The sequence below is a fragment of the Penicillium subrubescens genome, assembly GCF_028828155.1.
Source record: "Penicillium subrubescens strain IBT 31985 chromosome Unknown utg000009l_segment0_segment0, whole genome shotgun sequence".
NCBI classification, from domain to species: Eukaryota; Fungi; Ascomycota; class Eurotiomycetes; order Eurotiales; family Aspergillaceae; genus Penicillium; species Penicillium subrubescens.
The window spans coordinates 70,054-82,889 of NW_026643159.1; the positions used below are offsets into that span (position 1 = coordinate 70,054).

The following is a 12,836-nucleotide window of genomic DNA, read 5'->3' on the forward strand; positions in this document are numbered from 1 at the left end:
CGCTAAAATAAAGGAACAGGTTGCTTGAGGACATGCGGAGGTAGCACTGAGAAACGGCATCATAATGTGCAAACATGGTGCTTGGTATTGGTTTCCTGGTGTTACATTCAAGCTAGTAAATGAGGAACCCGAGATTGCCGCGGGAAGTGCAGTCTTTAGTGATTGTCCGGCCTTCCATGAAAGTTTGTGTGAACCAAGGCCGCAACTAGAAGTGTTCAGACAGTGTGAACGGAAGTTCGCCCGACAGCCATCTACTCTAAACGACTATAGGAAGAGTACGTTGTTAAGAATCCGTTCCTCCTTTCTCATTTTTCATTTTTCCTTCTCCCTTTGTCTTCTGATTGAGAAGTCTGAATGACGGCTTTGTGATAGTTCCAAGGTTGGGAGACTGAAATGCAAGTTTCATTCAAATACCTCGGCCATCCTTCATTCTCAATCCATATGTGTCCGTGTGTGTCAATCATTTAAGCTGATCTCTCACTAGGCGATATGCAGCAAATAGCAACTATTTATCTATGTATTCGCCCTGCGCATACGATACTACCCCAGCAGCGTCTATCGGCTGGTTTAGCTGTTCAGCTAGCTGTAGGCCCTCTTCAACGGTCAAACCCTCTTGACAGGGCATCCTATGATTCGGCCGATTGCATTTCTTAATAATCCCCTCGTTCGCTGCACGGAGGTCCGCGTTATCCTGCAGAAGTAACGCAGTGTGATGTAGCTCTTCGTAGTGGCCCTTGATAATCTGATCTACCACTATTTTCAACATGGTTGGAGGGCTTTTTGACCGCTGATGTAGTAGTTTATTCATTATGCTAGCCTGCTTGTTTAGCTGGGATACCGCCCTAGTCGTTTTTGGTGTGAATTGGCTAGATCTGCTGTTTGGCCGGCTACTTAGTGGTGACGGAGTTCGTAGAGAGATATTAAGCTTCGAAAGCAGTCTCTCTGCATCGATTGATACCAATGTAGAATCCCACATTTGCGAAAGGGCAAGGGACAACTTGAAGAAAAAAAACCTTGCCTGGAGTCAACAATGTCCTCAACTAGTCCCGAAGGTTATCGGGGCTTTGCTCCAAGGCTTCCTGGAGATGAAGTGCTTCTTCACAGCGAAGGCTAACTTGCGGAGACTTCCAGGTGCAATTGACTGTCGTGATGTGAAAATTTTCTTCCTTAAAACAAAGGTAGGTCCATAAATTCGAAATGATTGTGAGTGCGTGTAGAGGATGACCACTTGGATGCGGCTATCTGTCCGGTGAAAAAGCCTCATGAGACAATGTCCACTGACCTAAAGATAGTACGTTGCACAGTTAGCCAATTCCCCGTCAATAGACTAGCTGACACATCTCCAGTAACAACGAATGCGCCAAATGGAAACAGGGTAATACGCCAAATGATCACCTGGCCACGTCCCCGACACTCGAGACGGAAGGTGATACACGGTTCACCGTCAAAAATAAATTAGGTTTAATCCAACCGCGTGGGGGTAAGGCCTTTCCACATCACTATCTTAGAATCCCAGTCGGCAATTCTGTAGACCTTAATATCGGACGCAAAGATTCACAAAATTCATATCAGGAGGTACCAAAAGTACGGTTAATTGGAAGGACTGGGAAGATCCTTCCCCCTTCTTCGATACCGTGGTCGGAAACCCGTTGGCGCTGGAGGAGGGGTGGATCGTACTTGCAGGTCATCCAAAAACCGCGCACGTCCTTCTCCAACTGACGCCCAACAGAACCAACGCATCCATGTTTCTAAGCAGACAGCCGCGCGCATGCTTGCCCGCGCGTCCCATCATCACTGCAAGGAGCATCTTGGCATTACGGCTGATACACGCTAAGGTCTATTGTTTTGCGCATCGGTTTCTGATTCCAGGATTTGCAGATCTGGCTATACAGCGACTGACCCAAGTACTGCTTTCCCGCGACTCCCTGAATCAGCCCTTTCTATCACATCTCCCTGATGCGATACGCCTGGTGTACGGTTCAACGCCCAATGAGACACAAGTGGTTGATGCCGGCATACGAGATACACGCTGGTACTGTTATAGGACAATATAAACACTGAAACCTGAATGCGGAGACGGTGGGATCACACAGAAAAGCTGCTTTTTGGACCACATGCAAAGAATCGCCGACCGCAATCGCAGACACGGTCACAGACGCGTCGTCCTACCTTGCGCCGCCACTATTCGTATACGGGCCGTGAAAAGAAGCAATTTTGTATGATATGATATAAACTGAGGTTATACCGTCCTTACGGGCAGGCATCCTAAGGGGACGGGACCACGGCCGAGGCAAGGCCTGCTCGGCCAATTAGGCGACGAGTAGCCCGAATGAGGGCTGATCTGTTCACGTACTGGAGTATAGGCCTACACCACGTAAGGCCCCTGGCCGAGGTCGAAAATTATCAGAAGAACAACTTGATGAGGTAATCGACTATATCTCATCTTCGAAAGATACACGACGGATGCCGTACTCAAGGGTTATAGAAGAACTACAGTCCCCCTGTTAGTTCTGAGACTCTACGAAGGGCATTAGCTAGACGTGGATTTCATCGATGCAAGGCTGTTCGAAAGCCTCCTTTGTCTGATCGTACACGAGCACTACGTCTAATCTGGGCGCTAGAGCATGTTAATTGGACGAGTGAGCAGTGGGAAAAGATATTATGGACTGATGAGACCTGGGTCACATCGATCTATCATCGACGAATCTATGTGACGCGCAAGGCTGGCGAGGAATTTGATGATACATGTGTACGAGATCGAGTTGCTCGTGCACCTGGCTGGATGTTTTGGGGGTCATTCTATAGTAATGAGAAAGGCCCTTGTCTATTCTGGGAGAAAGAATAGGGCACTATTACTACTGCTCAATATACAGAGCGAATTGTGCCTCTTATCGACGGTATAGTTTCGCTGGCTCGCAATCAATTTAATCAACATCTAATTGTAATGCAAGACGGCGCACCATCTCATCGAAATCTCTTGACAATCGAGGATCTTCACGAACGTAGGATATACTCTATCGATTGGCCACCGTATTCGCCAGATCTTAATCCAATTGAGAAGGTTTGGGATTGGATGAAGGATTGGATCGGTGATCGAAATTTGAAAAATTATGATCGTAAGCTATCTTATGATCAGCTATGCGAGGCTGTGCGAGCTGCATGGGATGCGATCCCTAGAAGCTTTTTAAACCAGCAGATTGATCTCATGCAGAAGCGCTGCCAGGCTGTTATCGATGCGCAGGGGGGTCATATCCGTGCCCTTCGCTATGCTGCGACCCACCCATACGCTCCCGCATATGGGTGCCCCACCCCCGTTCACCAAAACGCGTCCATCACCAATTTTTTCACCAAATCCTACACCCAGCTATTACACCCACCCAACATGCCTAAATCCTCCAATTTTAGCGAAGACCGCATAGCTAGGGCCTTCGAAGCCGCTATGAGACAGAAGAACCCGAATATTTCGAAAATTGCGCGTGAATTCGACGTGTCTCGCGAGACCCTTGTAAGCCGCATCAAAAGTGCGAAATCGCCTACTTCTACAGGGGCTTCGCGCCGATATGCCCTTCAAGCCTACCAGGAGAGCACCTTAATCAACTGGGTAGGCCAGATGATCAGCTGGAACCTCCCCCCTACTCCTGCTCTTATACAGGCGTGGGCGAATCGTACCCTTGAGCGATCGGGTCAGGCCGAACGCCAGGTTAGCAAAATGTGGGCGTATCGCTTTATTAAGCGTCTTCCAAATGATATAAACCTCGCGCCAGTGAAGTAGAAGACTAAGGAATCGAAGAGAATTCAAGCTGAAGATGCCGGCTTGCTTGCGCACTGGTACGATCAGCTAGAAAATCTTCTCCATAGCGTACCCTCCCGGCTAGTATATAACTTTGATGAATGCGGCTTACAACCCGGTCAAGGGCGATCGCGAACCGTCATTAGTTCTAAGTCATCTTGCCCTGATCTTCCTGAAGCTGAGCGAAGCGAGACTATTACTGCGGTTGAGTGTATCGCTGCTGATGGCTGGCTTATGGACCCGCTCTTTATCTTCAAAAGTAGCGGCCAAAACTTTATGGAGGCCTGGTTCGATGGCAGTGAGAATCTTCCACTACATACAGGCACTGCAATATCACCAAATGGCTGGATTTCTGATGAATTAGCCCTCTCCTGGCTAAGCTATTTCGATACTGCTACTGCAATTGCCGACCGATTAAAATCTGGCGAAAAGCGATATCTGATATTCGACGGGCATGGCGCACACCTTACTCTTGAATTCCTCCAGAAATGCGAGGATAAATCAATTATTCCATTCGCATTTCTACCACATTCAACTCATCTCTGTCAACCGCTCGATGGGAAGCCCTTTTTGAATTATAAGCAACAGTTTCGGCAGGTGAATAATGAGCTATCATTCTGGGGTGGCCGCCCGTACGGGAAATCAGAATTCCTCCGGATTATTGCACCAATTCGTGAGAAAGCCCTTACACAGCGGGTAATTCGCAATTCCTTCAAAGATCGTGGTATTTATCCGGTCAATAAGAGCCAGGTTTTAGACAATCTATCGAATGGGTTTGACAATCTTCCTGTTCTATACACACCGGAGCTTCGATCGGCTAAGCGTACACCATCTCCATCACTGCAAGAGCTATCTTCTAGCGTGGAAATAGCCCTCCTAATACGATTGAAGCGCTCGAGAGGAATCACGCGAAGATATTAAGGGATATCGCTATTAATTCAGAGAAAACTCAGCGAAATCTCAGAAAAGCGTTCCTACACCAACGGGAGAAGTTCGAGGAGCTTGCGATGACACAGGATTCGATTCGGCGTATAAGAGCTGCACAAGCCCCCCAACGTCGTGTATACACTAAGCGGCAGGTTAAACCGCTTAGCCAGGATGGTATATTAAGGCCTCGTGATGCGAATCGGTCAATTAAAGAGCGGAAGGAGAAGGAAAACGCTGCAGAGAAGCGGAGGATTGATAAGGCAGCGGAGAAGGCGTACGGCTTCAAGCCTTCACAACTATCGGATGAGACTATTCAGAGGGCAAAGGATAATGAGAAGGAAGCAAGGGAGAAAGGAGAGCTCTTTTACATGGGTTGATAGTGTATTTAGTTGATTTCTAGCTAGTTTGGTGGATAAATTGCACGATTTGATGGAAAATTGGTGATGGACGCGTTTTGGTGAACGGGGGGTGGCGCACCCATATGCGGGAGCGTATGGGTGGGTCGCAGCGTAGCGAAGGGCACGGATACGCTTACTAAGCAGTAATAATGTATCACAGTGGTTTAATTACATGAAGTCGTAACTAATAAAAGGGTGGCAGGATATTAGTCATGAGAAAAGGGTGGAAGTACCACGCTAACATTATCAATGGTGTCAACCTGCGTAAAGAGCCGGCCCGATTAGGCATAGCTTACCCGTAGGCACCGACCTTGGCATCCCCCATCAAAAATCTCCCAGCCAAAACTGCCCCCTTAGGATTCGGCCCTTCCACGTGATAATCCTAGAATATTATGTGACATTTAGATAGAACTAGCGGTCGGACGAAAAGATCAAAAAGATCCGACCGAATATCATTACTACTCGTAGAGATGGGGGTGGGGAGAGGGGGTCGTATAGGGCCAGTACCCCCGGGCAAGACTTTCTTAACTACATATGAGTCTATTAGTAAACAACCCCCCGGTAGTGGGCCGGAATACCTTTAGGAGTGGATTTGGGAACCCTTCATAAACAAACTAATTACGTTGGAAATCGAATTGGGTGAATTGCCCCGTTCATACGGCTTAAATTGAGACATGGACTCAGAAATATACATCCCCAGAAATCACATACCGATTCCCTATACCTTTGTGGAGACTTAGGACTGATCCCCCAGTAACAAGAATATTGTCGCCACTGCCGCTATGTTGCTGGAGGGCATCTGCAGACCTGTTCGTGAGAGAGACTGCAGTCGCGGTCGTGAGAGAGGAAGGCATATCTTTCATCTGCTTCATCGCCTCTTTGATCTCTTGCACTTCAGCATCGGTAGCAGTTCCTATAAGCTTTCCACACACAAGCACATGGATGTCCTTCAATATCCCCTCCATTAATCCTTCCACCGAACCCTGTTTTCCCAATGTACCCACCACGGTTTTCTTGTACCGATCGTACCACTTGTCGTCATCCTTCCGAACAACCTTCTGGAATATTTTTTGAAGGGCCTCGACCTTTGCTTTGTATGACCCTAGAGTAGGCTCCAATGCCTCCTGTGCAGTCTCGTCGAGTACCTGCGCCCTCTCTTTAGCGCTATGAAGCATTCTGATCACTAGTGGTAGTCGTGCAGCCACTTGACGAAATGCTTCTGGCTGGCCTTGCGCATCTTTGGCGGCATCGTACACGGTTTTAATCACCTCGATTTTTGAGATTGTGCGCGAAATGAGGTCAACGACAAACGCGGTCTCGGGACCGCTCATTACGGGTACTTCCACGTGGTATCTCATCGGCGTATGTTAGACGGACGGTAATGGCACTAGAAAACTAGTGAGCCTTTGACGACGCGGCGAAATGTAACTCTTGACTTACATAACCGGGTGATACTGCTGGGTGGGGTTGAGAACGCCCACTTTGCTACAGAGAGCGTAGAGAGTTTGCGAATCATTATAGTAGCGAAGCTCGGAAAGCTGAAAAGTGGGGTTTGGACTTTATTTAACTGTTGTTCGGTAGCCGCTGGCCCCCACGCTGTGTGGCTGCCTGGAGTCGCTCCACACCCCCATAATAGGTCACAATCCTTTCCCAGGATCTGCGATATTTTAGAACAGTACTATGTATAAACACAAGAATAAAACCCGAACGGGTTTTATATCATGCTCTTAGCAGATGTAAGCCACTATTTTGCAGGTCTGGCGTGGAGTAAGACCCCCAGCCCACCACTTGGACATCGGCGTGGCGGAGGAACGTGTCGGTCACCCACGTCCCAAACTTTATTTCCCATAGTTAACAAACCATGATGTGGGCATCCTTGGTAGGATGCCCAACCTCCCATGTGTTAGAAGATGATGGAATCAATTGAGGGAACAGCTAGCTTGTGCGCGTTACGATACGTTGTGCTTCCGGCGATGTACAGTCATGAGAAATGGATACGGTAGCTTCAGATGCACGCAGATGCCATGTCTCTTGTGTCGCACGGTAATGAGCGGGTGATTGGCTGAGAGGCCGGCCTTCCCCGTGATGCGGGAACTGCCACAATTCCCCTGAGGAGCGATCCTGACCATTTCTGAAGCGGGGCTGCACCAACAATCTATCAATAACCGTTCCTTTCACAAGCCGCAGCCTCCAGAAAAGGCGTCAGCTTGATTGGATTGGCAGTTTGGGAGCTAATTGAACGTATATTGTTAGAATATGCTTCCAAATTTCAATTTGCACACCTAGGTGGCTCATCACATCGCACATCATCTAGGGCGTGCGAGTGCGGAACCGTTCACAGCTAGGGTGGGGAAGCCTCACCCAATCACCTTGTGATCTTCACTACAGTATTTGCTCGCTGGTCCATTTACGCAGTACGGAATCCTACGATCCGACACGTCCATTTGTTCTCATTAAGCGCCGTCACACGTAAGCAACTCAAGGTTTGGGGATCGAGCGTTCTGGTACGGACGTAGCCAGGATGGACCTTCTAATCCGAGATAAATTACAGAATAATTAGCCTAACGCGGTTTTTAATTACTACGTACAGTGGAAATACATTTGTGTCGGGTCGTAAGATTTCCGTGTATGCAAGTACCGAGGGAACCAATTGAACAAGTTGACTGAAGAACTGAACTCCCGTCTAACTATCTATCACTGGTAGATCAAGTACACGCTGAATAATGACGACCCAGAAGGCGGTAACTAGCGGTATTTATTACCTCTCCCCTCGACACAAGTTCCGTTCAACTCCTTCACCGCCATGAACGCACTGTCTCAAAATCGCAGATTACAGATTGAAACGAATCGGATCAATAATTTGATACTCAGATAGGATTGAAAGCATGAATAATTATCGTTATGCCAAAAAATCGAAGAGCGACTCCCGACAAACCTGAATACTTATTGCCGGCTGAATAGAGGTAGAGCACCCACTGTAGCGCCACCCTCACGTTTCCAGAAGACGGCCACGGCTAAGGAAATTTTTGAAGGGCTTATACAACAAAGCCTATATAACTAATCTAGGCGCTTGCCGGAGCAAGTCATGAGCTGCGGCCTCGCCGTACGTTTTCGTCGCCTTGTATGGCCGTGCATTAAAGAGGTGCTACCCCTGCGACCGGGCGGCTGCAGCAAAGTGATAGGACGGATGGGAGATAAAGTCCAGCCTCCCCGCTCAGCCCCGCTCCCCGAACCATCCTTCAAACTTCACTCATTCAACCGAAACATCATCTACACCAAGCGTCTCTACATATCTGGTTTGTCCACCACCTTCATTGATTCCTTGTCGGCACCTTAATCTGATCCCAGATCCTCAGCTTCTCGTTGTGCCATCAACACGTCATCTTGCTTTGATTATCTATTCTCCAAGCTGGAATTTCCGCCGCCTCTTTCACAACCTCATTATACGACTTTACAAGCAATCACCTAGCTGGCTGTATTCTTCTCTTCTGAATTGCTACATTTTGGCCTTTAGAGATGAAGTTTATTCTATCAGGATTCGAGAAGCAGGAGGAATTGTGCGACCAGCTTGTTACTATCTTGCCCGTGCTCAAGGAGCAGCTCTGTCTCCACGGTGCTACCTCCAGTGCTTCATGCAAGGGTCTTAGTCTCAATTTTCCCAAAATCATGAAGACAGTTCGATCGTTCGAAGACATTTACGGACGTCTTGATTTCGACAATCTAGACTCTTGGCTGGAGCAGATTAAACAGACGATCAGGCACCACAAGGAAACCCTGCAGCAAAATATGCAGCTTATGACCGACCTAGGGCTTGATTTAAATGCCTTGTCTGACTGGGATTGGAAAACAGGAAATCCGGAGACGCTTGTCGAAAAGGCGTCCCGAAACGCGCCTCGTCATAAACTGATGCGAAGCTTTTATGGTCCGAACTGGTCGTCTCACGCTTACACGTTCAACGTCCTCTATGGCCTTACAAAGTTGTTGTCAAAGAAACAACTACCCATGAAGATATTCAAGCCCAAGATTAACACGATCGCGACTGAAATCTTCGATTTGTGGGAGACCCTCAGGCGGCTGGATAGTCAAGGCAGAGTCAGATCTTTCCAAGCGCAATGGAGCCAACTGCACCCCGAAGCACGAAACCGTTGGCTTCAGCAGTTTAGGGAGTTGCATCGTCGTCCAGATTTGGCAATTTGCATATTGGCGCAAAATTCGAAGACGGCTTCGGCTCAAGAACCATTTTTATCCCCCTTGCTCAATATCGAGGACCTAGCACAAGCAAACGTTCTTCCGGAGTTTTTACAAAATCGGTCCGCCATACATCCGAAGGCCTTCCTTTTCGCAGATTCCCGCTTTGTGGCACTTGGATACTGGCACTGCTTTTTCAAGAAAATTGAAGTCGAGGGGAGAATCTCGTTCTTCTCTGATACCGACGCCAACGCAAGCAATTCTCCGTATGGGATACAATTCGAACTCGATACTGTGAAAAATTTACATATGACAAATCCAGTCACGGGTTATTATTCCCTAATGGCCCAAAAAATGACGTATGAGTTCCTCGTCTCATGTCTTTCGGCCCCTATAGAGCCTTGTGTCGAGCCCACTGCTGGCCCAAGAAGGGACAGCCCAAACCAGCTCCTCCCGATCCTGAGTCTGTCTGCCCAGCAGCAATATGGGAGACCAGACCACATTGATTGGAGAAATTTGAAAAATATTTCAAAGGCGTCTGCTGATGAAGCCCTTGATGATCTCTGGCAGCTCCGCAATGACGCAGAGTACTGGAACATGCGATTTACGGACATGAAAAAGAAAACCTTGCCCTTTCTCTCTGCTGTTTTCGGGCGTATAGATGTGCTTCACACTATCTATCGGAAACTTGATTCTTGCCGTACCGACCAGCAGACGAGCTATGGTGATGATTTGTCGGTAATCCAAGTACCTTCTGATGATGCCCAGATCAAAGACGCCATATACATGCATTCTATGTTTCGCTCTATCCTCGATGAGATGCTTTCCTCGATACAGAACAACGAGTGGTTACGCAGAGACCGGGAAAATCGAACGTTGCATTATCTTTTCAACTTAATGGCGGAAAATCATCCTACAATACGATTAATGGGCTTTGGGCCGATGCTGAGGACTATCGACCGGGAACTTTCCGATGGTAGTGATCAGGAAGCGCTCCCACTCCCCATCGCCCAAGCGCTCCATGATATGTCAGTTGTCTCTGCTTGTACGCAAGCGACTGCCAAACACTATAATCTTATTTCCTCTATAGACGATAATTACGCCCGTTTGGCACTCGATGCTACATTGGAGTGGCAGAAACGCGAAAGACCGTGGCTATTCCCTATCTCAGGATTTCTGAACAAGATTAAAAGCAGGGAATACGAGTTCAACAGACAGGCCCGAATTGACAGTGTTTCCCTGGTAGATCGCCACCGTCGGTTCTGGAATAGTATCGATGATTGCATGCTATTATGGGACAACACCAACCCTATTGTTCACATGATTTTCAGTCAGGCCCCGGTCCCGAGAGCATCTACGTCAAAACCAGCGTCAATCATGGTGGAAGCGGGGTGGGGCTCGCCAGATGCAAGCTCAAGGCCAACTGCTACACAGAAGAGGAAATCGCGAAGACAGAAACCGTCGAAAATTTCAGAGTCCTCATCACTGGCGGCCGTCTGGTCCACCGAAGATGAGCCGCGTATTCGGCCTAATGTTTATATCACAGAGGAAAGTGATATAGAGTATTGGAGTCGCTTTCGCGAAAAAGGACAGGAGAGTTTCGACACTTGGGTAACATTCCTGTCTCATATAGGTTTTAGCTGGGAACGATCGTTAGGGTCCATCCATACTTTCCAACTCGAGGGCCCCGAGGGAGATGCTCATAAAATTCTCTATCATGGACCGCACGGTCGGAATGGGGAGAAGTTGCCGCATGATTTAGCACGACGAAAGTGGGTTAATAGATTGAAGAGACACTTCAACGTCATTGTATCGGAGAAAGGGGTCTCGGTTTGAAAATTATGTTCATGTTTGTTTTGCATCTTTATGTCTGTTTGTATCTTAATGTTTGTTTGAATACAATTTCAAACCGCCCTGCGGCAGCGAAGAGTTCATTCTGGGTAGCTTGTCAGGAGGCATTTGTAAAACTTGTCAAGCTACAACCTTAACGGTGGAATCTGATGGAGGTTCCCTCCCTTTGGCGATGATTCCGCGGGTCGTTCCAGGACCAGCGCTTGATGAATGTTCCCGTTCTTGGCCTCTATTAGGCCTCTCCTTTGCGTTTCTCCTCTTTCCATTTTAGATGCTTGAACCTAGATGCCTTCTCGCTTCCCTCTGCTTCCTTTGAGTAGCCCCTCTCCTAAAAGAAAAACCTCTCTCTTTGTAGTTGAGTGCAGCAAAGCATCCATCACATGTGCAGGGACCCATAAACTCGATGATGATTGGATCGTTTCTCTTGGCGGCAGAATCATTTACCGCTTGCACCCCGCAGGGGATCTCCCGATCTCAACACCCATGGCCCACACCACCATGCTTAGTTGCCTCGTTGGATGCTTTGACTGCGTGAGAGATGACGAGCTACCACCAGAGGCAAGCAACTGACTCTTGTGAGGTAGTTGTAGGAGGACCAATCCCTCCGTAATTTCGGACTAGATGGCACGTGAGACAGCGTGGGCAACCCCAATAAAACTCCTCCCTAGTACTACAGAGAGCGGGTCTAAATGAGGGTCAAACCACTGATTGGTCCCGCTTTTCACCAGCCTTTTACCATAATTTTACCATAATTTTACCATCCTTTATTATTACAGTTGAATACTAAAGGCGAGGGTGAATACTCACCCCCAGTGCCAAAAACCCAGTTCATTTCCCGTGAATCAATGGATCCCAAATTTAAAACCGTCTGCCTCAATCCTCGTCTAATATCGACTTTGAAAATCACACCACGCCAATAATTCAAAAGCCTATCATATAAACCGTTCGGCCTCTTCCAGATCATATTATCAAAACTTTACTCTTGCTGGCTTGCCGCAAGAACTCATCGAGGGTTCAAATATATTGGCCAGTAGAGCCCTCCACATCGCCTTTTGAACCAATGCGATGGCACCAATCTACTTGGGCACTTCGAAAATCTCGATGGTGCCTCAAGGTATTAGGGAACCAAGTACATGGAAGCTCAAGCACTTTCTAGCTACTTCTTTGTCCATTGAAGGTCTATTTCAACTCTTCAGGGAAAAGGTATGTCAAATCTACCGCCTGTGTCATTTACTTGCTAAAAATGGAAAAAGCTACCAAGTGAAGAATGTGATTCTATAACATGGTTCAATCCCGACCGGGCTAATCGAGTCGATGTTCCTTCCAACACAGTGGCAGTTGTGTTGGATCGAATCAATCGCAGAGGTGCAATCTGGGTTTTCGATCAAGAAAAAACATATGTAGGCGGCATTGGAACAGAGACTGCAGGAGATGCTATAGTCATTCCCTGGGTTACAAATCGGTGGTTCTATATCTCGGGGAATTTGAGAGTCGGTCTTGTATTCAGGAAGGAATTCTAGTCGAAGCGATGTTCTTTTCGTTACGGGTCAAAAAAAATCCTGGACCAAACTGTGTCATTCGACAAAATAACCAAGACTAGAGAACAGGAAGAAGAAGAGAATCTATTTAGTGGGGTATCGTTGGTAGATTCCACTGATAAAGAGCGCCATCTCTTATCATCC

The 12,836-nt window shown here is 47.6% G+C and overlaps 2 protein-coding genes across 2 annotated transcripts; one reads left to right on the forward strand and one right to left on the reverse strand.

Annotated features, from left to right (window-relative positions):
• Positions 1-5,795: 5,795 nt before the first annotated feature.
• N7473_011125 (uncharacterized protein) lies at positions 5,796-6,473 on the reverse strand (the record flags this gene model as incomplete). Its single annotated transcript, XM_057157064.1, has 1 exon — positions 5,796-6,473. The coding sequence occupies one exon, from the start codon at positions 6,471-6,473 to the stop codon at positions 5,796-5,798; it is 678 nt and encodes a 225-aa protein (XP_057004186.1).
• Positions 6,474-8,631: 2,158 nt separating this feature from the next.
• N7473_011126 (uncharacterized protein) lies at positions 8,632-11,139 on the forward strand (the record flags this gene model as incomplete). The annotated part of the gene is made up of 1 exon (XM_057157065.1): positions 8,632-11,139. One exon carries the CDS (start codon positions 8,632-8,634, stop codon positions 11,137-11,139), a length of 2,508 nt encoding a protein of 835 aa, XP_057004187.1.
• Between the last annotated feature and the right edge of the window lie 1,697 nt (positions 11,140-12,836).